General features: G+C 56.0%; 1 protein-coding gene across 4 annotated transcripts in view; it reads right to left on the bottom strand.

The window, feature by feature from the left end:
- PIK3C2G (phosphatidylinositol-4-phosphate 3-kinase catalytic subunit type 2 gamma) overlaps positions 1-26,931 on the bottom strand; it is a 91,051-nt gene that overhangs the window by 48,609 nt on the left and 15,511 nt on the right. For all 4 annotated transcript variants that reach the window (XM_069963575.1, XM_069963572.1, XM_069963579.1 and 1 more), the window contains exons 6-14: positions 26,828-26,927; positions 24,983-25,053; positions 15,061-15,124; positions 14,758-14,883; positions 11,578-11,605; positions 2,515-2,704; positions 1,896-2,018; positions 1,687-1,818; positions 632-743 (exon numbers count right to left, since the gene is read on the bottom strand). In XM_069963575.1, coding sequence (XP_069819676.1) covers positions 632-743; positions 1,687-1,818; positions 1,896-2,018; positions 2,515-2,704; positions 11,578-11,605; positions 14,758-14,883; positions 15,061-15,124; positions 24,983-25,053; positions 26,828-26,927 — 946 coding nt within the window. The remainder of the gene's footprint in view (positions 1-631; positions 744-1,686; positions 1,819-1,895; positions 2,019-2,514; positions 2,705-11,577; positions 11,606-14,757; positions 14,884-15,060; positions 15,125-24,982; positions 25,054-26,827; positions 26,928-26,931) is intronic.

Here is a 26,931-nt window from a genome sequence, read left to right as displayed (position 1 = left end):
GGTGTGATACACTGGGCCAAACCTCAGTGACATACTCACACTCAGTATTACACCTCAGTGACACACTCACACTCAGTATTACACCTCAGTGACACACTCACTCAGTATTACACCTCAGTGACACACTCACACTCAGTATTACACCACAGTGACACACTCACTCAGTATTACACCTCAGTGACACACTCACACTCAGTATTACACCTCAGTGACACACTCAGTATTACATCACAGTGACACACTCACACTCAGTATTACACCACAGTGACACACTCACTCAGTATTACACCTCAGTGACACACTCACACTCAGTATTACACCACAGTGACACACTCACACTCAGTATTACACCACAGTGACACACTCACTCAGTATTACACCTCAGTGACACACTCAGTATTACACCTCAGTGACACACTCACACCTCAGTGACACAGTCACACTCAGTATTACACCTCGGTGACACAGTCACACTCAGTATTACACCTCAGTGACACACTCACACTCAGTATTACACCACAGTTACACACCATAGAGTATTACACGTCAGTAACACAGTAACCGAGGAGTATTACATGTCAGTAATTTTGGACAATACATATATAGAGGAGCATGCTGGGAGTTGCAGTACCTGCAGAGTTATTAGGGTCGGCAGGGAAGTATCCAGGGCTGTGGGGGTAATGAGTGCGGGGGGCTCAGCGTCAGAAATCATGTTCAGCAGCAGCGCCCCCTGTACCATCTGCCTGCAAGAGAAGTAACAACACAAGGTATTTGTTCTATTAACATAAGAGGGGTGAGGGAGCTACGCGGGAGGGGTGAGGGAGATACGCGGGAGGGGTGACGGGAACTACGCGGGAGGGGTGAGGGAGATACGCGGGAGGGGTGAGGGAGCTACGCGGGAGGGGTGAGGGAGCTACGCGGGAGGGGTGAGGGAGCTACGCGGGAGGGGTGAGGGAGCTACGCGGGAGGGGTGAGGGAGCTACGCGGGAGGGGTGAGGGAGCTACGCGGGAGGGGTGAGGGAGCTACGCGGGAGGGGTGAGGGAGATACGCGGGAGGGGTGAGGGAGATACGCGGGAGGGGTGAGGGAGATACGCGGGAGGGGTGAGGGAGATACGCGGGAGGGGTGAGGGAGATACGCGGGAGGGGTGAGGGAACTACGCGGGAGGGGTGAGGGAACTACGCGGGAGGGGTGAGGGAACTACGCGGGAGGGGTGAGGGAACTACGCGGGAGGGGTGAGGGAGATACGCGGGAGGGGTGAGGGAGATACGCGGGAGGGGTGAGGGAGATACGCGGGAGGGGTGAGGGAGATACGCGGGAGGGGTGACGGAGATACGCGGGAGGGGTGACGGAGATACGCGGGAGGGGTGACGGGAACTACGCGGGAGGGGTGAGGGAGATACGCGGGAGGGGTGAGGGAGATACGCGGGAGGGGTGAGGGAGATACGCGGGAGGGGTGAGGGAGATACGCGGCAGGGGTGACGGGAACTACGCGGGAGGGGTGAGGGAACTACGCGGGAGGGGTGAGGGAACTACGCGGGAGGGGTGACGGCACAACGCGGGAGAGGTGATGGCACAACCACGGTACTCTAGAACAGCAGCATACTTGATGTCAGCGCCCCCTGCAGGCCGGAGGAATTACCACAGCCCGCCCCTGAATATCCTGGGGAGCAGCAAAACAACTTACTGGTTCCAGTAGAGGGGGAGGCAGGACCAGGCCAGGAAGGAGGCGGCGGGGGCTGCGGGGGTCACTGCGTACAGTCTGAACACCAGCAGAGACTCGTAGGGGAGAGCGAGGAGGGGGACCTGGAGCTGGATCCTGCAGAACATGAAGACAACAGGAAGTTATACTGAGGGCCAGCTACACCCCCCTGACCCCTGACCCCAGGAGCTTACATCTCATCCCACACCGCCCGGAGGAAGAACGACCGAGAGGCCACAACACTCCTGGACTTCACTTCTGGGCAGATCTTCCTCCCGGCGTAAGTAACCGAGCACGAAAGGTAGAAGACATGGTCACTGCAAGACACAAAGCACCCGTAACCACATGGGAGGCTGTTACCCCCAGAGCTGCACTCACTATTCTGCTGTTACATCATGTCTCATCCTCCAGAGCTGCACTCACTATTCTGCTGTTACACCATGTCTCATCCTCCAGAGCTGCACTCACTATTCTGCTGTTACATCATGTCTCATCCTCCAGAGCAGCACTCACTATTCTGCTGTTACATCATGTCTCCTCCTCCAGAGCTGCACTCACTATTCTGCTGTTACATCCTGTCTCATCCTCCAGAGCTGCACTCACTATTCTGCTGTTACATCATGTCTCATCCTCCAGAGCTGCACTCACTATTCTGCTGTTATGTCTCATCCCCCAGAGCTGCACTCACTGTACTGCACACACAGGTGCGAGAGACAAGAGTAAAGTATGGGCCGGCCAGGAGCACAGAGGGATGACATCACCCGGCACAAGTGATGATGTCATCTATGACGCTGACGATCCCCTCTCTCTGACCTTTTTGTCCACTTCTCGGGTAGATTGTGAGCAGCGAATAAGCGGCAGCTGAGAACTGCGGCTCCGCTCTCCATCCTGCTGCTCATCAGACACGACTCAGCTGTGAAGTCAGTGTGAAAACTCCGACTGTAGACGGCCAGGAGCCCGGAGAGGGCGCTAGAGAGCTCCACCAGGCTGAGTGCCACCGGATCTGCAGGGAGAAAGTTATATCTGTGTAAGAGGGGCCGAGCGTTATATCACACCCGGACCACGGAGAGCGAGCGTTATATCACACCCGGACCACGGAGAGCGAGCGTTATATCACACCCGGACCACAGGGAGCGAGCGTTATATCACACCCGGACCACAGGGAGCGAGCGTTATATCACACCCGGACCACGGAGAGCGAGCGTTATATCACACCCGGACCACGGAGAGCGAGCGTTATATCACACCGTGACCACGGAGAGCGAGCGTTATATCACACCCGGACCACGGAGAGCGAGCGTTATATCACACCCGGCCTCCGGAGAGCGAGCGTTATATCACACCCGGACCACGGAGAGCGAGCGTTATATCACACCCGGACCACAGAGAGCGAGCGTTATATCACACCCGGACCACGGAGAGCGATCGTTATATCACACCCGGACCACGGAGAGCGAGCGTTATATCACACCCGGCCTCCGGAGAGCGAGCGTTATATCAAACCCGGACCACAGAGAGCGAGCGTTATATCACACCCGGACCACAGGGAGCGAGCGTTATATCACACCCGGCCTCCGGAGAGCGAGCGTTATATCACACCCGGACCACAGGGAGCGAGCGTTATATCACACCCGGACCACAGGGAGCGAGCGTTATATCACACCCGGACCACAGGGAGCGAGCGTTATATCACACCCGGACCACAGGGAGCGAGCGTTATATCACACCCGGACCACGGAGAGCGAGCGTTATATCACACCCGGACCACGGAGAGCGAGCGTTATATCACACCCGGACCACGGAGAGCGAGCGTTATATCACACCGTGACCACGGAGAGCGAGCGTTATATCACACCCGGACCACGGAGAGCGAGCGTTATATCACACCCGGCCTCCGGAGAGCGAGCGTTATATCACACCCGGACCACGGAGAGCGAGCGTTATATCACACCCGGACCACAGAGAGCGAGCGTTATATCAAACCCGGACCACAGAGAGCGAGCGTTATATCACACCCGGACCACAGGGAGCGAGCGTTATATCACACCCGGCCTCCGGAGAGCGAGCGTTATATCACGCCCGGACAACGGAGAGCGAGCGTTATATCACACCGTGACCACGGAGAGCGAGCGTTATATCACACCCGGCCTCCAGAGAGCGAGCGTTATATCACACCCGGACCACGGAGAGCGAGCGTTATATCACACCCGGACCACAGGGAGCGAGCGTTATATCACACCCGGACCACAGGGAGCGAGCGTTATATCACACCCGGACCACGGAGAGCGAGCGTTATATCACACCCGGACCACGGAGAGCGAGCGTTATATCACACCGTGACCACGGAGAGCGAGCGTTATATCACACCCGGACCACGGAGAGCGAGCGTTATATCACACCCGGCCTCCGGAGAGCGAGCGTTATATCACACCCGGACCACGGAGAGCGAGCGTTATATCACACCCGGACCACAGAGAGCGAGCGTTATATCAAACCCGGACCACGGAGAGCGAGCGTTATATCACACCCGGACCACGGAGAGCGATCGTTATATCACACCCGGCCTCCGGAGAGCGAGCGTTATATCAAACCCGGACCACAGAGAGCGAGCGTTATATCACACCCGGACCACAGGGAGCGAGCGTTATATCACACCCGGCCTCCGGAGAGCGAGCGTTATATCACACCCGGACCACGGAGAGCGAGCGTTATATCACACCCGGACAACGGAGAGCGAGCGTTATATCACACCGTGACCACGGAGAGCGAGCGTTATATCACACCCGGCCTCCAGAGAGCGAGCGTTATATCACACCCGGACCACGGAGAGCGAGCGTTATATCACACCCGGACCACAGGGAGCGAGCGTTATATCACACCCGGACCACGGAGAGCGAGCGTTATATCACACCCGGCCTACGGAGAGCGAGCGTTATATCACACCCGGACCACAGAGAGCGAGCGTTATATCACACCCGGACCACGGAGAGCGAGCGTTATATCACACCCGGACCACGGAGAGCGAGCGTTATATCACACCCGGCCTACGGAGAGCGAGCGTTATATCACACCCGGACCACGGAGAGCGAGCGTTATATCACACCCGGACCACGGAGAGCGAGCGTTATATCACACCCGGACCACGGAGAGCGAGCGTTATATCACACCCGGACCACGGAGAGCGAGCGTTATATCACACCCGGACCACGGAGAGCGAGCGTTATATCACACCCGGACCACGGAGAGCGAGCGTTATATCACACCCGGACCATGGAGAGCGAGCGTTATATGACATTGGGCTTCGGGGAGCTAGCGTTATATTATACACAGTCCATGGGGAATGCTATACGGAGGTATTATCTGAACACTATATACAGGGGTATTATCTGGACACTATATACGGGGGTATTATCTGGACACTATATACGGAGGTATTATCTGAACACTATATACGGGGGTATTATCTGGACACTATATACGGGGGTATTATCTGGACACTATATACGGGGGTATTATCTGGACACTATATACGGGGTATTATCTGGACACTATATACGGGGGTATTATCTGGACACTATATACGGGGGTATTATCTGGACACTATATACGGGGTATTAACTGGACAGTATACAGGGGTATTATCTGGACAGTATACAGGGGTATTATCTGGACACTATATACGGGGGTATTATCTGGACACTATATACGGGGGTATTATCTGGACACTATATACGGAGGTATTATCTGAACACTATATACGGGGGTATTATCTGGACACTATATACGGGGGTATTATCTGGACACTATATACGGGGGTATTATCTGGACACTATATACGGGGGTATTATCTGGACACTATATACGGGGGTATTATCTGGACACTATATACGGGGGTATTATCTGGACACTATATACGGAGGTATTATCTGGACACTATATACGGGGGTATTATCTGGACACTATATACGGGGGTATTATCTGGACACTATATACGGGGGTATTATCTGGACACTATATACGGGGGTATTATCTGGACAGTATACAGGGGTATTATCTGGACAGTATACAGGGGTATTATCTGGACACTATATACGGGGGTATTATCTGGACACTATATACGGGGGTATTATCTGGACACTATATACGGAGGTATTATCTGAACACTATATACGGGGGTATTATCTGGACACTATATACGGGGGTATTATCTGGACACTATATACGGGGGTATTATCTGGACACTATTATACGGGGGTATTATCTGGACACTATATACGGGGGTATTATCTGGACACTATATACGGGGGTATTATCTGGACACTATATACAGAATATTATCTGAACACTATATACGGGGGTATTATCTGGACACTATATACGGGGGTATTATCTGAACACTATATACGGGGGTATATCTGGACACTATATACGGGGGTATTATCTGGACACTATATACGGGGGTATTATCTGGACACTATATACGGGGGTATTATCTGGACACTATATACGGGGGTATTATCTGGACACTATCTACGGGGGTATTATCTGGAAAATATACGGGGGTATTATCTGGACACTATAATACGGGGGTAGTTATCGGGACACTATATACGGGGGTATTATCTGGACAGTATACAGGGATATTATCTGGACAGTATACAGGGATATTATCTGGACACTATATACGGGGGTATTATCTGGACACTATATACGGGGGTATTATCTGGACACTATATACGGGGGTATTATCTGGACAGTATACAGGGATATTATCTGGACAGTATACGGGGGTAATTCTGGACAGTATATACAGGGGTATTATCTGGACAGTATACAGGGGTATATTCTGGACAGTATACAGGGGTATTATCTGGACAGTATACAGGGGTATTATCTGGACAGTATACAGGGGTATTATCTGGACACTATATACGGGGGTATTATCCTGGACAGTATACAGGGGTATTATCTGGACACATATATACGGGGGTATTATCTGGGACACTATATACAGGGGTAATATCTGGACACTATATACGGGGGTATTATCTGGACCTATATACGGGGGTATTATCTGGACACTATATACGGGGGTATTATCTGGACACTATATACGGGGGTATTATCTGGACACTATATACGGGGGGTATTATCTGGACACTATATACGGGGGTATTATCTGGACAGTATACAGGGGTATTATCTGGACATTATATACGGGGTATCTATCTGGACAGTATACGGGGGTATTATCTGGACACTATATACGGGGGTATTATCTGGACACTATATACGGGGGTATTATCTGGACACTATATACGGGGGTATTATCTGGACACTATATACGGGGGTATTATCTGGACAATATAACGGGGGTTATTATCTGGACACTATATACGGGGGTATTATCTGGACACTATATACGGGGGTATTATCTGGACAGTATACAGGGGTATTATCTGGACACTATATACGGGGGTATCATCTGGACAGTATACAGGGGTATTATCTGGACACTATATACGGGGGTATTATCTGGACAGTATACAGGGGGTATTATCTGGACACTATATACGGGGGTATTACTCTGGACAGTATATACGGGGGTATTATCTGGACAGCTATACAGGGGTATTATCTGGACACTATATACGGGGGTATTATCTGGACACTATATACGGGGGTATTATCTGGACAGTATACAGGGGTATTATCTGGACACTATATACGGGGGTATTATCTGGACACTATATACGGGGGTATTATCTGGACAGTATACAGGGGTATTATCTGGACACTATATACGGGGGTATTATCTGGACACTATATACAGGGGTATTATCTGGACACTATATACGGGGGTATTATCTGGACACTATATACGGAGGTATTATCTGAACACTATATACGGGGGTATTATCTGGACACTATATACGGGGGTATTATCTGGACACTATATACGGGGGTATTATCTGGACACTATATACGGGGGTATTATCTGGACACTATATACGGGGGTATTATCTGGACACTATATACGGGGGTATTATCTGGACACTATATACGGGGGTATTATCTGGACACTATATACGGGGGTATTATCTGGACAGTATACAGGGGTATTATCTGGACAGTATACAGGGGTATTATCTGGACACTATATACAGGGGTATTATCTGGACACTATATACGGGGGTATTATCTGGACACTATATACGGGGGTATTATCTGAACACTATATACGGGGGTATTATCTGGACACTATATACGGGGGTATTATCTGGACACTATATACGGGGGTATTATCTGGACACTATATACGGGGGTATTATCTGGACACTATATACGGGGGGTATTATCTGGACACTATATACGGGGGTATTATCTGGACACTATATACGGGGGTATTATCTGGACACTATATACGGAGGTATTATCTGAACACTATATACGGGGGTATTATCTGGACACTATATACGGGGGTATTATCTGAACACTATATACAGGGGTATTATCTGGACACTATATACGGGGGTATTATCTGGACACTATATACGGGGGTATTATCTGGACACTATATACGGGGGTATTATCTGGACACTATATACGGGGGTATTATCTGGACACTATATACGGGGGTATTATCTGGACACTATATACGGGGGTATTATCTGGACACTATATACGGGGGTATTATCTGGACAGTATACAGGGATATTATCTGGACAGTATACAGGGATATTATCTGGACAGTATAAAGGGGTATTATCTGGACACTATATACGGGGGTATTATCTGGACACTATATACGGGGGTATTATCTGGACAGTATACAGGGATATTATCTGGACAGTATACAGGGGTATTATCTGGACACTATATACAGGGGTATTATCTGGACAGTATACAGGGGTATTATCTGGACAGTATACAGGGGTATTATCTGGACAGTATACAGGGGTATTATCTGGACAGTATACAGGGGTATTATCTGGACACTATATACGGGGGTATTATCTGGACAGTATACAGGGGGTATTATCTGGACACTATATACGGGGGTATTATCTGGACACTATATACGGGGGTATTATCTGGACACTATATACGGGGGTATTATCTGGACACTATATACGGGGGTATTATCTGGACACTATATACGGGGTATTATCTGGACACTATATACGGGGGTATTATCTGGACACTATATACGGGGGTATTATCTGGACACTATATACGGGGGTATTATCTGGACACTATATACGGGGGTATTATCTGGACAGTATACAGGGGTATTATCTGGACACTATATACGGGGGTATTATCTGGACAGTATACAGGGGTATTATCTGGACACTATATACGGGGGTATTATCTGGACACTATATACGGGGGTATTATCTGGACACTATATACGGGGGTATTATCTGGACACTATATACGGGGGTATTATCTGGACACTATATACGGGGGTATTATCTGGACACTATATACGGGGGTATTATCTGGACAGTATACAGGGGTATTATCTGGACACTATATACGGGGGTATCATCTGGACAGTATACAGGGGTATTATCTGGACACTATATACGGGGGGTATTATCTGGACAGTATACAGGGGTATTATCTGGACACTATATACGGGGGTATTATCTGGACAGTATATACGGGGGTATTATCTGGACAGTATACAGGGGTATTATCTGGACACTATATACGGGGGTATTATCTGGACACTATATACGGGGGTATTATCTGGACAGTATACAGGGGTATTATCTGGACACTATATACGGGGGTATCATCTGGACACTATATACGGGGGTATTATCTGGACAGTATACAGGGGTATTATCTGGACAGTATACAGGGGTATTATCTGGACAGTATATACGGGGGTATTATCTGGACAGTATACAGGGGTATTATCTGGACACTATATACGGGGGTATCATCTGGACAGTATACGGGGGTATTATCTGGACACTATATACGGAGGTATTATCTGAACACTATATACGGGGGTATTATCTGGACACTATATACGGGGGTATTATCTGAACACTATATACAGGGGTATTATCTGGACACTATATACGGGGGTATTATCTGGACACTATATACGGGGGTATTATCTGGACACTATATACGGGGGTATTATCTGGACACTATATACGGGGGTATTATCTGGACACTATATACGGGGGTATTATCTGGACACTATATACGGGGGTATTATCTGGACACTATATACGGGGGTATTATCTGGACAGTATACAGGGATATTATCTGGACAGTATACAGGGATATTATCTGGACAGTATAAAGGGGTATTATCTGGACACTATATACGGGGGTATTATCTGGACACTATATACGGGGGTATTATCTGGACAGTATACAGGGATATTATCTGGACAGTATACAGGGGTATTATCTGGACACTATATACAGGGGTATTATCTGGACAGTATACAGGGGTATTATCTGGACAGTATACAGGGGTATTATCTGGACAGTATACAGGGGTATTATCTGGACAGTATACAGGGGTATTATCTGGACACTATATACGGGGGTATTATCTGGACAGTATACAGGGGTATTATCTGGACACTATATACGGGGGTATTATCTGGACACTATATACAGGGGTATTATCTGGACACTATATACGGGGGTATTATCTGGACACTATATACGGGGGTATTATCTGGACACTATATACGGGGGTATTATCTGGACACTATATACGGGGGTATTATCTGGACACTATATACGGGGGTATTATCTGGACACTATATACGGGGGTATTATCTGGACACTATATACGGGGGTATTATCTGGACAGTATACAGGGGTATTATCTGGACACTATATACGGGGGTATTATCTGGACAGTATACGGGGGTATTATCTGGACACTATATACGGGGGTATTATCTGGACACTATATACGGGGGTATTATCTGGACACTATATACGGGGGTATTATCTGGACACTATATACGGGGGTATTATCTGGACACTATATACGGGGGTATTATCTGGACACTATATACGGGGGTATTATCTGGACAGTATACAGGGGTATTATCTGGACACTATATACGGGGGTATCATCTGGACAGTATACAGGGGTATTATCTGGACACTATATACGGGGGTATTATCTGGACAGTATACAGGGGTATTATCTGGACACTATATACGGGGGTATTATCTGGACAGTATATACGGGGGTATTATCTGGACAGTATACAGGGGTATTATCTGGACACTATATACGGGGGTATTATCTGGACACTATATACGGGGGTATTATCTGGACAGTATACAGGGGTATTATCTGGACACTATATACGGGGGTATCATCTGGACACTATATACGGGGGTATTATCTGGACAGTATACAGGGGTATTATCTGGACAGTATACAGGGGTATTATCTGGACAGTATATACGGGGGTATTATCTGGACAGTATACAGGGGTATTATCTGGACACTATATACGGGGGTATCATCTGGACAGTATACGGGGGTATTATCTGGACACTATATACGGGGGTATTATCTGGACAGTATACGGGGGTATTATCTGGACACTATATACGGGGGTATCATCTGGACACTATGGGGGACATGTTTCAACTGGCGTTCCGGGGGTTTTCGGCGGAAATTGACGATTTGCGCAATATTTTATTCGCAAATGGCCGATTTACGAATAAAATATTCGCAAATTGGCACTTTCCGCCGGGTACGCCGGGGGGCGTGGAGGGGTTGTGAAGGGGGCGGAACGGAGGGCAGCGCCGCCCCCCTATATATATATATGTGTATATATATAGCCTGCTGGATCCCGGTAACATACTCACCCGCCATCTGAGGGGTTTGCACCCAATTCTGTGGAAAAAAAATAAATTAGGAGACTGGAATCACTGACCGAACAATCAGGAAGGAAACAGTCATCAGGCAGAGGGGTGTACAGGGGGAGGTACAGGAGGGTATACAGGGGGAGGTACAGGAGGGTATACAGGGGGAGGTACAGGGGGAGGTACAGGAGGAGGTACAGGAGGGTATACAGGGGGAGGTACAGGAGGGTATACAGGGGGAGGTACAGGAGGGTATACAGGGGGAGGTACAGGAGGGTATACAGGGGGAGGTACAGGAGGGTGTACAGGGGGAGGTACAGGAGGGTATACAGGGGGAGGTACAGGAGGGTATACAGGGGGAGGTACAGGAGGGTATACAGGGGGAGGTACAGGAGGGTAGACAGGGGGAGGTACAGGAGGGTGTACAGGGGGAGGTACAGGAGGGTATACAGGGGGAGGTACAGGGGGAGGTACAGGAGGGTATACAGGGGGAGGTACAGGAGGGTATACAGGGGGAGGTACAGGAGGGTATACAGGGGGAGGTACAGGAGGGTATACAGGGGGAGGTACAGGGGGAGGTACAGGAGGGTACACAGGGGGAGGTACAGGGGGAGGTACAGGAGGGTACACAGGGGGAGGTACAGGAGGGTGTACAGGGGGAGGTACAGGGGGAGGTACAGGAGGGTGTACAGGGGGAGGTACAGGGGGAGGTACAGGGGGAGGTACAGGAGGGTATACAGGGGGAGGTACAGGAGGGTATACAGGGGGAGGTACAGGGGAGGTACAGGGGGAGGTACAGGAGGGTATACAGGGGGAGGTACAGGAGGGTGTACAGGGGGAGGTACAGGAGGGTACACAGGGGGAGGTACAGGAGGGTATACAGGGGGAGGTACAGGAGGGTACACAGGGGGGAGGTACAGGAGGGTACACAGGGGGAGGTACAGGAGGGTATACAGGGGGAGGTACAGGAGGGTACACAGGGGGAGGTACAGGAGGGTATACAGGGGGAGGTACAGGAGGGTACACAGGGGGAGGTACAGGAGGGGATACAGGGGGAGGTACAGGGGGAGGTACAGGGGGAGGTACAGGAGGGTATACAGGGGGAGGTACAGGGGGAGGTACAGGGGGGAGGTACAGGAGGGTACACAGGGGGAGGTACAGGAGGGTACAAAGGGGGAGGTACAGGAGGGTATACAGGGGGAGGTACAGGAGGGTACACAGGGGGGAGGTACAGGAGGGTATACAGGGGGAGGTACAGGAGGGTACACAGGGGGAGGTACAGGAGGGTACACAGGGGGAGGTACAGGAGGGTATACAGGGGGAGGTACAGGAGGGTATACAGGGGGAGGTACAGGAGGGTATACAGGGGGAGGTACAGGAGGGTATACAGGGGGAGGTACAGGGGGAGGTACAGGAGGGTATACAGGGGGAGGTACAGGAGGGTATACAGGGGGAGGTACAGGAGGGTATACAGGGGGAGGTACAGGAGGGTACACAGGGGGAGGTACAGGAGGGTATACAGGGGGAGGTACAGGGGGAGGTACAGGAGGGTATACAGGGGGAGGTACAGGAGGGTACACAGGGGGAGGTACAGGAGGAGGTACAGGAGGGTACACAGGGGGAGGTACAGGAGGGTATACAGGGGGAGGTACAGGAGGGTATACAGGGGGAGGTACAGGAGGAGGTACAGGAGGGTATACAGGGGGAGGTACAGGAGGGTATACAGGGGGAGGTACAGGAGGGTATACAGGGGGAGGTACAGGAGGGTATACAGGGGGAGGTACAGGAGGGTGTACAGGGGGAGGTACAGGAGGGTATACAGGGGGAGGTACAGGAGGGTATACAGGGGGAGGTACAGGAGGGTATACAGGGGGAGGTACAGGAGGGTGTACAGGGGGAGGTACAGGAGGGTATACAGGGGGAGGTACAGGAGGGTATACAGGGGGAGGTACAGGAGGGTATACAGGGGAGGTACAGGAGGGTGTACAGGGGGGAGGTACAGGAGGGTATACAGGGGGAGGTACAGGGGGAGGTACAGGAGGGTATACAGGGGGAGGTACAGGAGGGTATACAGGGGGAGGTACAGGAGGGTATACAGGGGGAGGTACAGGAGGGTGTACAGGGGGAGGTACAGGAGGGTATACAGGGGGAGGTACAGGAGGGTATACAGGGGGAGGTACAGGAGGGTATACAGGGGGAGGTACAGGAGGGTATACAGGGGGAGGTACAGGAGGGTATACAGGGGGAGGTACAGGAGGGTATACAGGGGGAGGTACAGGGGGAGGTACAGGAGGGTACACAGGGGGAGGTACAGGGGGAGGTACAGGAGGGTACACAGGGGGAGGTACAGGAGGGTATACAGGGGGAGGTACAGGAGGGTACACAGGGGGGAGGTACAGGAGGGTACACAGGGGGAGGTACAGGAGGGTATACAGGGGGAGGTACAGGAGGGTACACAGGGGGAGGTACAGGAGGGTATACAGGGGGAGGTACAGGAGGGTATACAGGGGGAGGTACAGGAGGGTATACAGGGGGAGGTACAGGAGGGTATACAGGGGGAGGTACAGGAGGGTACACAGGGGGGAGGTACAGGAGGGTATACAGGGGGAGGTACAGGAGGGTATACAGGGGGAGGTACAGGAGGGTATACAGGGGGAGGTACAGGGGGAGGTACAGGAGGGTATACAGGGGGAGGTACAGGAGGGTATACAGGGGGAGGTACAGGAGGGTATACAGGGGGAGGTACAGGAGGGTATACAGGGGGAGGTACAGGAGGGTATACAGGGGGAGGTACAGGAGGGTACACAGGGGGAGGTACAGGAGGGTATACAGGGGGAGGTACAGGAGGGTATACAGGGGGAGGTACAGGGGGAGGTACAGGAGGGTACACAGGGGGAGGTACAGGAGGGTATACAGGGGGAGGTACAGGAGGGTATACAGGGGGAGGTACAGGAGGGTACACAGGGGGGATGTACAGGGGAGATGTACAGAGGAGATGTACAGGGGAGATGTACAGAGGAGATGTACAGGGGAGATGTACAGGGGAGATGTACAGGGGGGGGATGTACAGGGGGGGGATGTACAGGGGGGATGTACAGGGGGGATGGGGCGGCAGGGGGTGCGATGTACAGGGGGGGGGATGTACAGGGGGGAGGGGGCGGCAGAGTAGAGTATTATAATCACCATCGGCAGCTGCAGGGAGGAGACGCTCAGTCTCCGGACGGCCTCGCTGATCTCCTGAGTCTCCACAGAGCGGAGCAGGTAACAGATCTCCTCCACCGCTGCCAGGACTCCGCCTACACCTGCCGACTAACACACCATATATGGGATTACATACACCCCCCCCCCCCGTCCGTCCGTTATAGCCCTCCCCGTCCGTTATAGCCCTCCCCGTCCGTTATAGCCCTCCCCGTCCGTTATAGCCCTCCCCGTCCGTTATAGCCCTCCCCGCCCGGTGACATCCCCAGCCGTGGGGGAGGGGCTTACCTGGTTGTAGAGGAAGTATTGGAGCTGATCTCCATAGTGAGTGACGGCATCAGAGACGCGTCTCCTAGAGGATAGAGAAGGAAACTGTGGGAGCAGTGACATCCTCAGAGACCATACCTCTCCTAACTGCTACACGGACTGCGGCCGTCCTCCCGGTCTGAGCGTCCAGCTCTCCGGAATCCGAAATACCAAACAATAACAATCAGATGAAATAAATAAGTAAAGAAGGAGCAGAGATGTTACTCAGGACGCCACACCTCCACCCCCTCCACCTCCACCCCCTCCACCTCCACCCCCTCCACCTCCACCCCCTCCAGCTCCCTCCACCTCCGACCCCTCCACTTCCAGCTCCGCTCCCTCCACCTCCAGCTCCGCCCCTCCAGATCCAGCTCCGCCCCCTCCACCTCCTCCAGCTCCCTCCACCCCCGACCCCTCCACCTCCAGATCCGCTCCCTCCACCTCCAGATCCGCTCCCTCCAGATCCAGCTCCGCTCCCTCCACCTCCGCTCCCCCCACCTACCTCTCCGCTCCCTCCACCTCCAGATCCATCTCCACTTCCTCCACCTCCGCTCCCTCCACCTCCAGCTCAGTCTCTGCTCCCTGTAGCTCTCGGCTTCTGGAAAGAAGCTCTGGGATTCCAGAATCTCTTTCTCCTGTAAATGAAAAGTTCTGTATAGTCTGGACTAGGTTGTATCCATAGCCCCAGGTATACAGTCATATCACTGTGTGTCCCTGGAGGTGGAGGGAGCAGAGACAGATCTGGACGCCTGTCCCTGGAGGTGGAGGGAGCGGAGACGGATCTGGACGCCTGTCCCTGGAGGTGGAGGGAGCAGAGACGGATCTGGACGCCTGTCCCTGGAGGTGGAGGGAGCGGAGACGGATCTGGACGCCTGTCCCTGGAGGTGGAGGGAGCAGAGACGGATCTGGACGCCTGTCCCTGGAGGTGGAGGGAGCAGAGACGGATCTGGACGCCTGTCCCTGGAGGTGGAGGGAGCGGAGACGGATCTGGACGCCTGTCCCTGGAGGTGGAGGGAGCGGAGACGGATCTGGACGCCTGTCCCTGGAGGTGGAGGGAGCGGAGACGGATCTGGACGCCTGTCCCTGGAGGTGGAGGGAGCGGAGACGGATCTGGAAGCCTGTCCCTGGAGGTGGAGGGAGCAGAGACGGATCTGGACGCCTGTCCCTGGAGGTGAAGTGAGCGGAGACGGATCTGGACGCCTGTCCCTGGAGGTGGAGGGAGCGGAGACGGATCTGGACGCCTGTCCCTGGAGGTGGAGGGAGCAGAGACGGATCTGGAAGCCTGTCCCTGGAGGTGGAGGGAGCGGAGACGGATCTGGACGCCTGTCCCTGGAGGTGGAGGGAGCAGAGACGGATCTGGACGCCTGTCCCTGGAGGTGGAGGGAGCAGAGACGGATCTGGACGCCTGTCCCTGGAGGTGGAGGGAGCGGAGACGGATCTGGACGCCTGTCCCTGGAGGTGGAGGGAGCGGAGACGGATCTGGACGCCTGTCCCTGGAGGTGGAGGGAGCGGAGACGGATCTGGACGCCTGTCCCTGGAGGTGGAGGGAGCGGAGACGGATCTGGACGCCTGTCCCTGGAGGTGGAGGGAGCAGAGACGGATCTGTACGCCTGTCCTTGGAGGTGGAGGGAGCAGAGACGGATCTGGACGCCTGTCCCTGGAGGGAGCAGAGACGGATCTGGACGCCTGTCCCTGGAGGTGGAGGGAGCAGAGACGGATCTGGACGCCTGTCCCTGGGGGTGGAGGGAGTAGAGACGGATCTGGACGCCTGTCCCTGGAGGGAGCAGAGACGGATCTGGACGCCTGTCCCTGGAGGTGGAGGGAGCGGAGACGGATCTGGACGCCTGTCCCTGGAGGTGGAGGGAGCAGAGACGGATCTGGACGCCTGTCCCTGGAGGTGGAGGGAGCAGAAACGGATCTGGACGCCTGTCCCTGGAGGTGGAGGGAGCAGAGACGGATCTGGACGCCTGTCCCTGGAGGTGGAGGGAGCAGAGACGGATCTGGACGCCTGTCCCTGGAGGGAGCGAAGACGGATCTAAACGCCTGTCCCTGGAGGTGAAGTGAGCGGAGACGGATCTGGACGCCTGTCCCTGGAGGTGGAAGGAACAGAGACGGATCTGGACGCCTGTCCCTGGAGGTGGAGGGAGTAGAGACGGATCTGGACGCCTGTCCCTGGAGGGAGCAGAGACGGATCTGGACGCCTGTCCCTGGAGGTGGAGGGAGCAGAGACGGATTCTGGACGCCTGTCCCTGGAGGTGGAGGGAGCAGAGACGGATCTGGACGCCTGTCCCTGGAGGTGGAGGGAGTAGAGACGGATCTGGACGCCTGTCCCTGGAGGTGGAGGGAGCAGAGACGGATCTGGACGCCTGTCCCTGGAGGTGGAGGGAGCAGAGACGGATCTGGACGCCTGTCCCTGGAGGTGGAGGGAGCAGAGACGGATCTGGACGCCTGTCCCTGGAGGGAGCAGAGACGGATCTGGACGCCTGTCCCTGGAGGTGGAGGGAGCAGAGACGGATCTGGACGCCTGTCCCTGGAGGTGGAGGGAGCAGAGACGGATCTGGACGCCTGTCCCTGGAGGTGGAGGGAGCAGAGACGGATCTGGACGCCTGTCCCTGGAGGGAGCAGAGACGGATCTGGACGCCTGTCCCTGGAGGGAGCAGAGACGGATGGAGGTGTGGTGACCCCCGGTATGGCGGAGGTGCGGCCGGTCACTTGCTGGGTGGTGAGGTTTGACACCAGCTCTGTGGTGGTTGGTGAGATACAGCCGGGCCCAGTGATGTTATGTGGTGACGCCGGTGCCGGTTGGGTGCACAGATATGGCGGTACACCCCTGGGGTCAGTGACCTGCTGGGTTGTTGCAGGGTCCTGTGGGCTGTAGTCATGGTGGTCCGGAGTGCAGTAGTGACCCTCCCGGACTAGGAGTGTGTGCTGTGTCGGTGCAGGATGAGGAATCACAGAGTCCCGTTACCATAAATAGAACATGGTTTCCTCTGGAGATAACTGTGTACAGCAGGACATACATACAGCAGGACCTACAGCAGGACATACATACAGCAGGACATACATACAGCAGGACATACATACAGCAGGACATACATACAGCAGGACATACATACAGCAGGACATACAGCCGTGCATGGACAGAACACTTTATACTTGATAAGATACTTAATAGTTCAGGATGCAGATCTGTGATGAGCGTATAGAGAGCGGTACAGTCGTGCTGACTAGGTTGTGTGCTGAGAGATACAAAGAAGAAGCAGAGTAGCAGAGAGGAGGATGTCGTGAGAGTCCCAACTGAAGTAGTGCTGTGCTCTGCCGGGATGTTGATGGATGAGGTAGAGATAGAAGACAACGAGAATACTTGTGCCCGTGCATCGACTCTTATCAGAATGAAACACCTATTGCCCTACCGGTCTTGGGGGACCCGTCCTACAGGGTGACACAAGCCCCAGACCTTGTTACCTGGGATGAGCAGAATGCTGAGGATTTCCTGCTGACAACCGCGCTGTGAGATAGAGTTCCTAGGCTCTTAGCAACTTTGCTCTATCCGGATGAGTTCCTAGCTTACTGCTGTCTGTGGATCCTGTCCTGCACTGTGACTCTCCTTGTCCACGGCGGGGGTTGGGGGTTGTCTCTGACTTGTCCTCTCCTGTAACACTGCATAGTGCTCAGTGAGGTTACTTGAAGAGAAACTGTTAGCTGCATCTTGACTCTACAGTCAACCGCTATACTTCCTCTACCCATGTGACTTCCTATCTACAGCCCCTGTAAGGTGCGCTGTGAGTGGGAGAAGAGTGCATAGAGAAGAAGAGAGAGATAGGACAGAAGAAGAAGAGACTCCCATAGGTTCACAGATCCATGTGACACATAAATAAAAAATAACCCTTTACATACTGCAGTAATGCGGCAACTGAGTACACATACTTACATCTAGTGGCAAAACTTTATCACTACTACATCACCACTTACAAGAAAGTACAGGCTTTTGAGAGGGGTGTAAGCAGTAGCAACACCCGTAGTGGGACAACACAGAGGGAGCAGAGACGGATGTGAAGGTGGAGTGAGCAGAGACGGAGGTGGAGGTGGAAAGAGCAGAGACGGAGGTGGAGGTGGAAAGAGCAGAGACGGGCGTAGAGGGAGCAGAGACGGGCATGGAGGGAGCAGAGACGGAGGTGGAAGGAGCAGAGACGAAGGTGGAGGTGGAGGGAGCAGAGACGGAGGTGGAGGTGGAGGGAGCAGAGACGGAGGTGGAGGTGGAGGGAGCAGAGACGGAGGTGGAGGTGGAAAGAGCAGAGACGGGCGTAGAGGGAGCAGAGACGGGCATGGAGGGAGCAGAGACGGAGGTGGAAGGAGCAGAGACGGAGGTGGAGGTGGAAAGAGCAGAGACGGGCGTAGAGGGAGCAGAGACGGGCATGGAGGGAGCAGAGACGGAGGTGGAAGGAGCAGAGACGGAGGTGGAAGGAGCAGAGACGGAGGTGGAAAGAGCAGAGACGGAGGTGGAAAGAGCAGAGACGGAGGTGGAGGTGGAAAGAGCAGAGACGGAGGTGGAGGTGGAAAGAGCAGAGACGGGCGTGGAGGTGGAGGGAGCAGAGACGGGCGTGGAGGGAGCAGAGACGGAGGTGGAGGGAGCAGAGACGGAGGTGGAGCGAGCAGAGAGCAGAGACGGAGGGAGCAGAGAGCAGAGACGGAGGGAGCAGAGAGCAGAGATGGAGGGAGCAGAGAGCAGAGATGGAGGGAGCAGAGAGCAGAGACGGAGGGAGCAGAGAGCAGAGACGGAGGGAGCAGGGACGGAGGGAGCAGAGAGCAGAGACGGAGGGAGCAGAGAGCAGAGACGGCTTTGGCTTTTATCTTCTAGAACACGAAAAAAAAACCTTCCGTCTCTGCTCTTTGCTCCCTCCGTCTCTGCTCTCTGCTCCCTCCGTCTCTGGGGGGGGGTGAACCTGCTGCCGCTCAGCTATCACATATTACCAGTGACTTGGCTTTGGCTTTTATCTTCTAGAACACGAAAAAAAAACCTTCCAAGTCACTGGTAATATGTGATGGCTGAGCGGCAGCAGGTTCACCCCCCCCCAGAGACGGAGGGAGCAGAGAGCAGAGACGGAGGGAGCAGAGAGCAGAGACGGAGGGAGCAAAGAGCAGAGACGGGGGGAGCAGAGAGCAGAGACGGAGGGAGCAGAGAGCAGAGACGGGGGGAGCAGAGAGCAGAGACGGGGGGGAGCAGAGAGCAGAGACGGGGGGAGCAGAGAGCAGAGACGGGGGGAGCAGAGAGCAGAGACGGAGAGAGCAGAGACGGAGGGAGCAGAGACGGAGGGAGCAGAGACGGAGGGAGCAGAGAGCAGAGACGGAGGGAGCAGAGAGCAGAGACGGGGGGAGCAGAGACGGGGGGAGCAGAGAGCAGAGACGGGGGGAGCAGAGAGCAGAGACGGGGGGAGCAGAGAGCAGAGACGGAGGGAGCAGAGAGCAGAGACGGAGGGAGCAGAGAGCAGAGACGGAGGGAGCAAAGAGCAGAGACGGAGGGAGCAGAGAGCAGAGACGGAGGGAGCAGAGAGCAGAGACGGAGGGAGCAAAGAGCAGAGACGGGGGGAGCAGAGAGCAGAGACGGAGGGAGCAGAGAGCAGAGACGGGGGGAGCAGAGAGCAGAGACGGGGGGAGCAGAGAGCAGAGACGGGGGGAGCAGAGAGCAGAGACGGGGGGAGCAGAGAGCAGAGACGGGGGGAGCAGAGAGCAGAGACGGAGGGAGCAAAGAGCAGAGACGGGGGGAGCAGAGAGCAGAGACGGAGGGAGCAGAGAGCAGAGACGGGGGGAGCAGAGAGCAGAGACGGGGGGAGCAGAGAGCAGAGACGGGGGGAGCAGAGAGCAGAGACGGGGGGAGCAGAGAGCAGAGACGGGGGGAGCAGAGAGCAGAGACGGAGAGAGCAGAGACGGAGGGAGCAGAGACGGAGGGAGCAGAGACGGAGGGAGCAGAGAGCAGAGACGGAGGGAGCAGAGAGCAGAGACGGGGGGAGCAGAGACGGGGGGAGCAGAGAGCAGAGACGGGGGGAGCAGAGAGCAGAGACGGGGGGAGCAGAGAGCAGAGACGGGGGGAGCAGAGAGCAGAGACGGAGGGAGCACAGACGGAGGGAGCAGAGAGCAGAGACGGAGGGAGCACAGACGGAGGGAGCAGAGAGCAGAGACGGAGGGAGCAGAGAGCAGAGACGGAGGGAGCAGAGAGCAGAGACGGGGGGAGCAGAGAGCAGAGACGGGGGGAGCAGAGAGCAGAGACGGAGGGAGCAGAGAGCAGAGACGGAGGGAGCAGAGAGCAGAGACGGGGGGAGCAGAGAGCAGAGACGGGGGGAGCAGAGAGCAGAGACGGAGGGAGCAGAGAGCAGAGACGGGGGGAGCAGAGACGGGGGGAGCAGAGAGCAAAGACGGAGGGAGCAGAGAGCAGAGACGGGGGGAGCAGAGAGCAGAGACGGAGGGAGCAGAGAGCAGAGACGGAGAGAGCAGAGACGGAGGGAGCAGAGACGGAGGGAGCAGAGACGGAGGGAGCAGAGAGCAGAGACGGAGGGAGCAGAGAGCAGAGACGGGGGGAGCAGAGACGGGGGGAGCAGAGAGCAGAGACGGGGGGAGCAGAGAGCAGAGACGGGGGGGAGCAGAGAGCAGAGACGGGGGGAGCAGAGAGCAGAGACGGAGGGAGCAGAGAGCAGAGACGGAGGGAGCAGAGAGCAGAGACGGAGGGAGCAGAGAGCAGAGACGGGGGGAGCAGAGAGCAGAGACGGGGGGAGCAGAGAGCAGAGACGGAGGGAGCAGAGAGCAGAGAGGGAGGGATCAGAGAGCAGAGACGGGGGGAGCAGAGACGGGGGGAGCAGAGAGCAAAGACGGAGGGAGCAGAGAGCAGAGACGGGGGGAGCAGAGAGCAGAGACGGGGGGAGCAGAGAGCAGAGACGGAGAGAGCAGAGACGGAGGGAGCAGAGACGGAGGGAGCAGAGACGGAGGGAGCAGAGACGGAGGGAGCAGAGACGGAGGGAGCAGAGAGCAGAGACGGAGGGAGCAGAGAGCAGAGACGGAGGGAGCAGAGAGCAGAGACGGAGGGAGCAGAGAGCAGAGACGGAGGGAGCAGAGACGGAGGGAGCAGAGACGGAGGGAGCAGAGACGGAGGGAGCAGAGACGGAGGGAGCAGAGAGCAGAGACGGAGGGAGCAGAGACGGAGGGAGCAGAGAGCAGAGACGGAGGGAGCAGAGACGGAGGGAGCAGAGACGGAGGGAGCAGAGACGGAGGGAGCAGAGAGCAGAGACGGAGGGAGCAGAGAGCAGAGACGGAGGGAGCAGAGAGCAGAGACGGAGGGAGCAGAGAGCAGAGACGGAGGGAGCAGAGAGCAGAGACGGAGGGAGCAGAGAGCAGAGACGGAGGGAGCAGAGACGGAGAGAGCAGAGAGCAGAGACGGAGGGAGCAGAGACGGAGGGAGCAGAGAGCAGAGACGGAGGGAGCAGAGAGCAGAGACGGAGGGAGCAGAGAGCAGAGACGGAGGGAGCAGAGAGCAGAGACGGAGGGAGCAGAGAGCAGAGACGGAGGGAGCAGAGAGCAGAGACGGAGGGAGCAGAGAGCAGAGACGGAGGGAGCAGAGAGCAGAGACGGAGGGAGCAGAGAGCAGAGACGGAGGGAGCACAGACGGGGGGAGCAGAGAGCAGAGACGGAGGGAGCAGAGAGCAGAGACGGAGGGAGCAGAGAGCAGAGACGGAGGGAGCAGAGAGCAGAGACGGAGGGAGCAGAGACGGAGAGAGCAGAGAGCAGAGACGGAGGGAGCAGAGAGCAGAGACGGAGGGAGCAGAGAGCAGAGACGGAGGGAGCAGAGACGGAGGGAGCAGAGAACAGAGACGGAGGGAGCAGAGAGCAGAGACGGAGGGAGCAGAGAGCAGAGACGGAGGGAGCAGAGAGCAGAGACGGAGCAGAGACGGAGGGAGCAGAGACGGAGGGAGCAGAGACGGAGGGAGCAGAGAGCAGAGACGGAGGGAGCAGAGAGCAGAGACGGAGGGAGCAGAGAGCAGAGACGGAGGGAGCAGAGAGCAGAGACGGAGGGAGCAGAGACGGAGAGAGCAGAGAGCAGAGACGGAGGGAGCAGAGAGCAGAGACGGAGGGAGCAGAGAGCAGAGACGGAGGGAGCAGAGAGCAGAGACGGAGGGAGCAGAGAGCAGAGACGGAGGGAGCAGAGACGGAGAGAGCAGAGAGCAGAGACGGAGGGAGCAGAGAGCAGAGACGGAGGGAGCAGAGACGGAGAGAGCAGAGAGCAGAGACGGAGGGAGCAGAGAGCAGAGACGGAGGGAGCAGAGAGCAGAGACGGAGGGAGCAGAGAGCAGAGACGGAGGGAGCAGAGAGCAGAGACGGAGGGAGCAGAGAGCAGAGACGGAGGGAGCAGAGAGCAGAGACGGAGGGAGCAGAGAGCAGAGACGGAGGGAGCACAGACGGGGGGAGCAGAGAGCAGAGACGGAGGGAGCAGAGAGCAGAGACGGAGGGAGCAGAGACGGAGGGAGCAGAGAGCAGAGACGGAGGGAGCACAGACGGGGGGAGCAGAGAGCAGAGACGGAGGGAGCAGAGAGCAGAGACGGAGGGAGCAGAGAGCAGAGACGGAGGGAGCAGAGAGCAGAGACGGAGGGAGCAGAGAGCAGAGACGGAGGGAGCAGAGAGCAGAGACGGAGGGAGCAGAGAGCAGAGACGGAGGGAGCAGAGAGCAGAGACGGGGGGGAGCAGAGACGGAGAGAGCAGAGAGCAGAGACGGAGGGAGCAGAGAGCAGAGACGGAGGGAGCACAGACGGGGGGAGCAGAGAGCAGAGACGGAGGGAGCAGAGAGCAGAGACGGAGGGAGCAGAGAGCAGAGACGGAGGGAGCAGAGAGCAGAGACGGAGGGAGCAGAGAGCAGAGACGGAGGGAGCAGAGAGCAGAGACGGAGGGAGCAGAGAGCAGAGACGGAGGGAGCACAGACGGGGGGAGCAGAGAGCAGAGACGGAGGGAGCAGAGAGCAGAGACGGAGGGAGCAGAGAGCAGAGACGGAGGGAGCAGAGAGCAGAGACGGAGGGAGCAGAGAGCAGAGACGGAGGGAGCAGAGAGCAGAGACGGAGGGAGCAGAGAGCAGAGACGGAGGGAGCAGAGAGCAGAGACAGAGGGAGCAGAGAGCAGAGACGGGGGGAGCAGAGACGGAGGGAGCAGAGAGCAGAGACGGAGGGAGCAGAGAGCAGAGACGGGGGGAGCAGAGAGCAGAGACGGAGGGAGCAGAGAGCAGAGACGGAGGGAGCAGAGAGCAGAGACGGAGGGAGCAGAGAGCAGAGACGGAGGGAGCAGAGAGCAGAGACGGAGGGAGCAGAGACGGAGGGAGCAGAGACGGAGGGAGCAGAGACGGAGGGAGCAGAGACGGAGGGAGCAGAGAGCAGAGACGGAGGGAGCAGAGAGCAGAGACGGAGGGAGCAGAGAGCAGAGACGGAGGGAGCAGAGAGCAGAGACGGAGGGAGCAGAGAGCAGAGACGGAGGGAGCAGAGAGCAGAGACGGAGGGAGCAGAGAGCAGAGACGGAGGGAGCAGAGAGCAGAGACGGAGGGAGCAGAGAGCAGAGACGGAGGGAGCAGAGAGCAGAGACGGAGGGAGCAGAGAGCAGAGACGGAGGGAGCAGAGAGCAGAGACGGAGGGAGCAGAGAGCAGAGACGGAGGGAGCAGAGAGCAGAGACGGAGGGAGCAGAGAGCAGAGACGGAAGGTTGTTTTTTCGTGTTCTAGAAGATAAAGCCAAAGCCAAGTCACTGGTAATATGTGATAGCTGAGCGCCAGCAGGTTCACCCCCCCCCCCCGACAGCCAGGGGGGGCCCAGAAGAGGACAGGCAGCCAAGGGAGGCCCAATGCTGATATCAGCGGGGGGAGGGGTAGAAAACCCGCCTCTCACCTGAGCTCCTGCCAGTACTGAGCATGCTCCAGCCGGCCACCCAGACCCAGCTCTGCCTCATCATCCTCCACCTGTAAAATGAGACCACATGACTTACACAGGTGAGGGGGTGTTACAGTGTACGGGTGCAGGTGAGGGGCTGTTACAGTGTACGGGTGCAGGTGAGGGGCTGTTACAGTGTACGGGTGCAGGTGAGGGGCTGTTACAGTGTACGGGTGCAGGTGAGGGGGTGCCACAGTGTACGGGTGCAGGTGAGGGGGTGTTACAGTGTACGGGTGCAGGTGAGGGGGTGTTACAGTGTACGGGTGCAGGTGAGGGGGTGTTACAGTGTACGGGTGCAGGTGAGGGGGTGCCACAGTGTACGGGTGCAGGTGATGGGCTGTTACAGTGTACGGGTGCAGGTGAGGGGCTGTCACAGTGTACGGGTGCAGGTGAGGGGCTGTCACAGTGTACGGGTGCAGGTGAGGGGCTGTCACAGTGTACGGGTGCAGGTGAGGGGGTGTTACAGTGTACGGGTGCAGGTGAGGGGGTGCCACAGTGTACGGGTGCAGGTGAGGGGGTGCCACAGTGTACGGGTGCAGGTGAGGGGGTGCCACAGTGTACGGGTGCAGGTGATGGGCTGTTACAGTGTACGGGTGCAGGTGAGGGGGTGCCACAGTGTACGGGTGCAGGTGAGGGGGTGTTACAGTGTACGGGTGCAGGTGAGGGGGTGTTACAGTGTACGGGTGCAGGTGAGGGGGTGCCACAGTGTACGGGTGCAGGTGAGGGGGTGTTACAGTGTACGGGTGCAGGTGAGGGGGTGCCACAGTGTACGGGTGCAGGTGAGGGGCTGTCACAGTGTACGGGTGCAGGTGAGGGGCTGTCACAGTGTACGGGTGCAGGTGAGGGGGTGCCACAGTGTACGGGTGCAGGTGAGGGGGTGTCACAGTGTACGGGTGCAGGTGAGGGGGTGTCACAGTGTACGGGTGCAGGTGAGGGGGTGTCACAGTGTACGGGTGCAGGTGAGGGGGTGTTACAGTGTACGGGTGCAGGTGAGGGGGTGTTACAGTGTACGGGTGCAGGGGAGGGGGTGTTACAGTGTACGGGTGCAGGTGAGGGGGTGTTACAGTGTACGGGTGCAGGTGAGGGGGTGTTACAGTGTACGGGTGCAGGTGAGGGGGTGTTACAGTGTACGGGTGCAGGTGAGGGGGTGTTACAGTGTACGGGTGCAGGTGAGGGGGTGTTACAGTGTACGGGTGCAGGTGAGGGGGTGTTACAGTGTACGGGTGCAGGTGAGGGGGTGTTACAGTGTACGGGTGCAGGTGAGGGGGTGTTACAGTGTACGGGTGCAGGTGAGGGGGTGTTACAGTGTACGGGTGCAGGTGAGGGGGTGTTACAGTGTACGGGTGCAGGTGAGGGGGTGTTACAGTGTACGGGTGCAGGTGAGGGGGTGTTACAGTGTACGGGTGCAGGTGAGGGGGTGTTACAGTGTACGGGTGCAGGTGAGGGGGTGTTACAGTGTACGGGTGCAGGTGAGGGGGGTGTTACAGTGTACGGGTGCAGGTGAGGGGGTGTTACAGTGTACGGGTGCAGGTGAGGGGGTGTTACAGTGTACGGGTGCAGGTGAGGGGGTGTCACAGTGTACGGGTGCAGGTGAGGGGGTGTTACAGTGTACGGGTGCAGGTGAGGGGGTGTTACAGTGTACGGGTGCAGGTGAGGGGGTGTTACAGTGTACGGGTGCAGGTGAGGGGGTGCCACAGTGTACGGGTGCAGGTGAGGGGGTGTTACAGTGTACGGGTGCAGGTGAGGGGGTGTTACAGTGTACGGGTGCAGGTGATGTACCATACAGACAGTCATATAACTTACGGTACGAGCCAGGGGTCCCTGGGGGTCTCCTCCCATGTGGAGTCGGAGACGGATGCAGCGCTGCCTCTGTAAAATCTTGTGACTCCGCAGACTGTGGCCCCTGC

The sequence above is a fragment of the Dendropsophus ebraccatus genome, chromosome 1, assembly GCF_027789765.1.
Source record: "Dendropsophus ebraccatus isolate aDenEbr1 chromosome 1, aDenEbr1.pat, whole genome shotgun sequence".
NCBI lineage: Eukaryota > Metazoa > Chordata > Amphibia > Anura > Hylidae > Dendropsophus > Dendropsophus ebraccatus.
The sequence above is the reverse complement of the archived record's forward strand: the minus strand, read 5'-3'. Positions and strand labels throughout refer to the sequence as shown.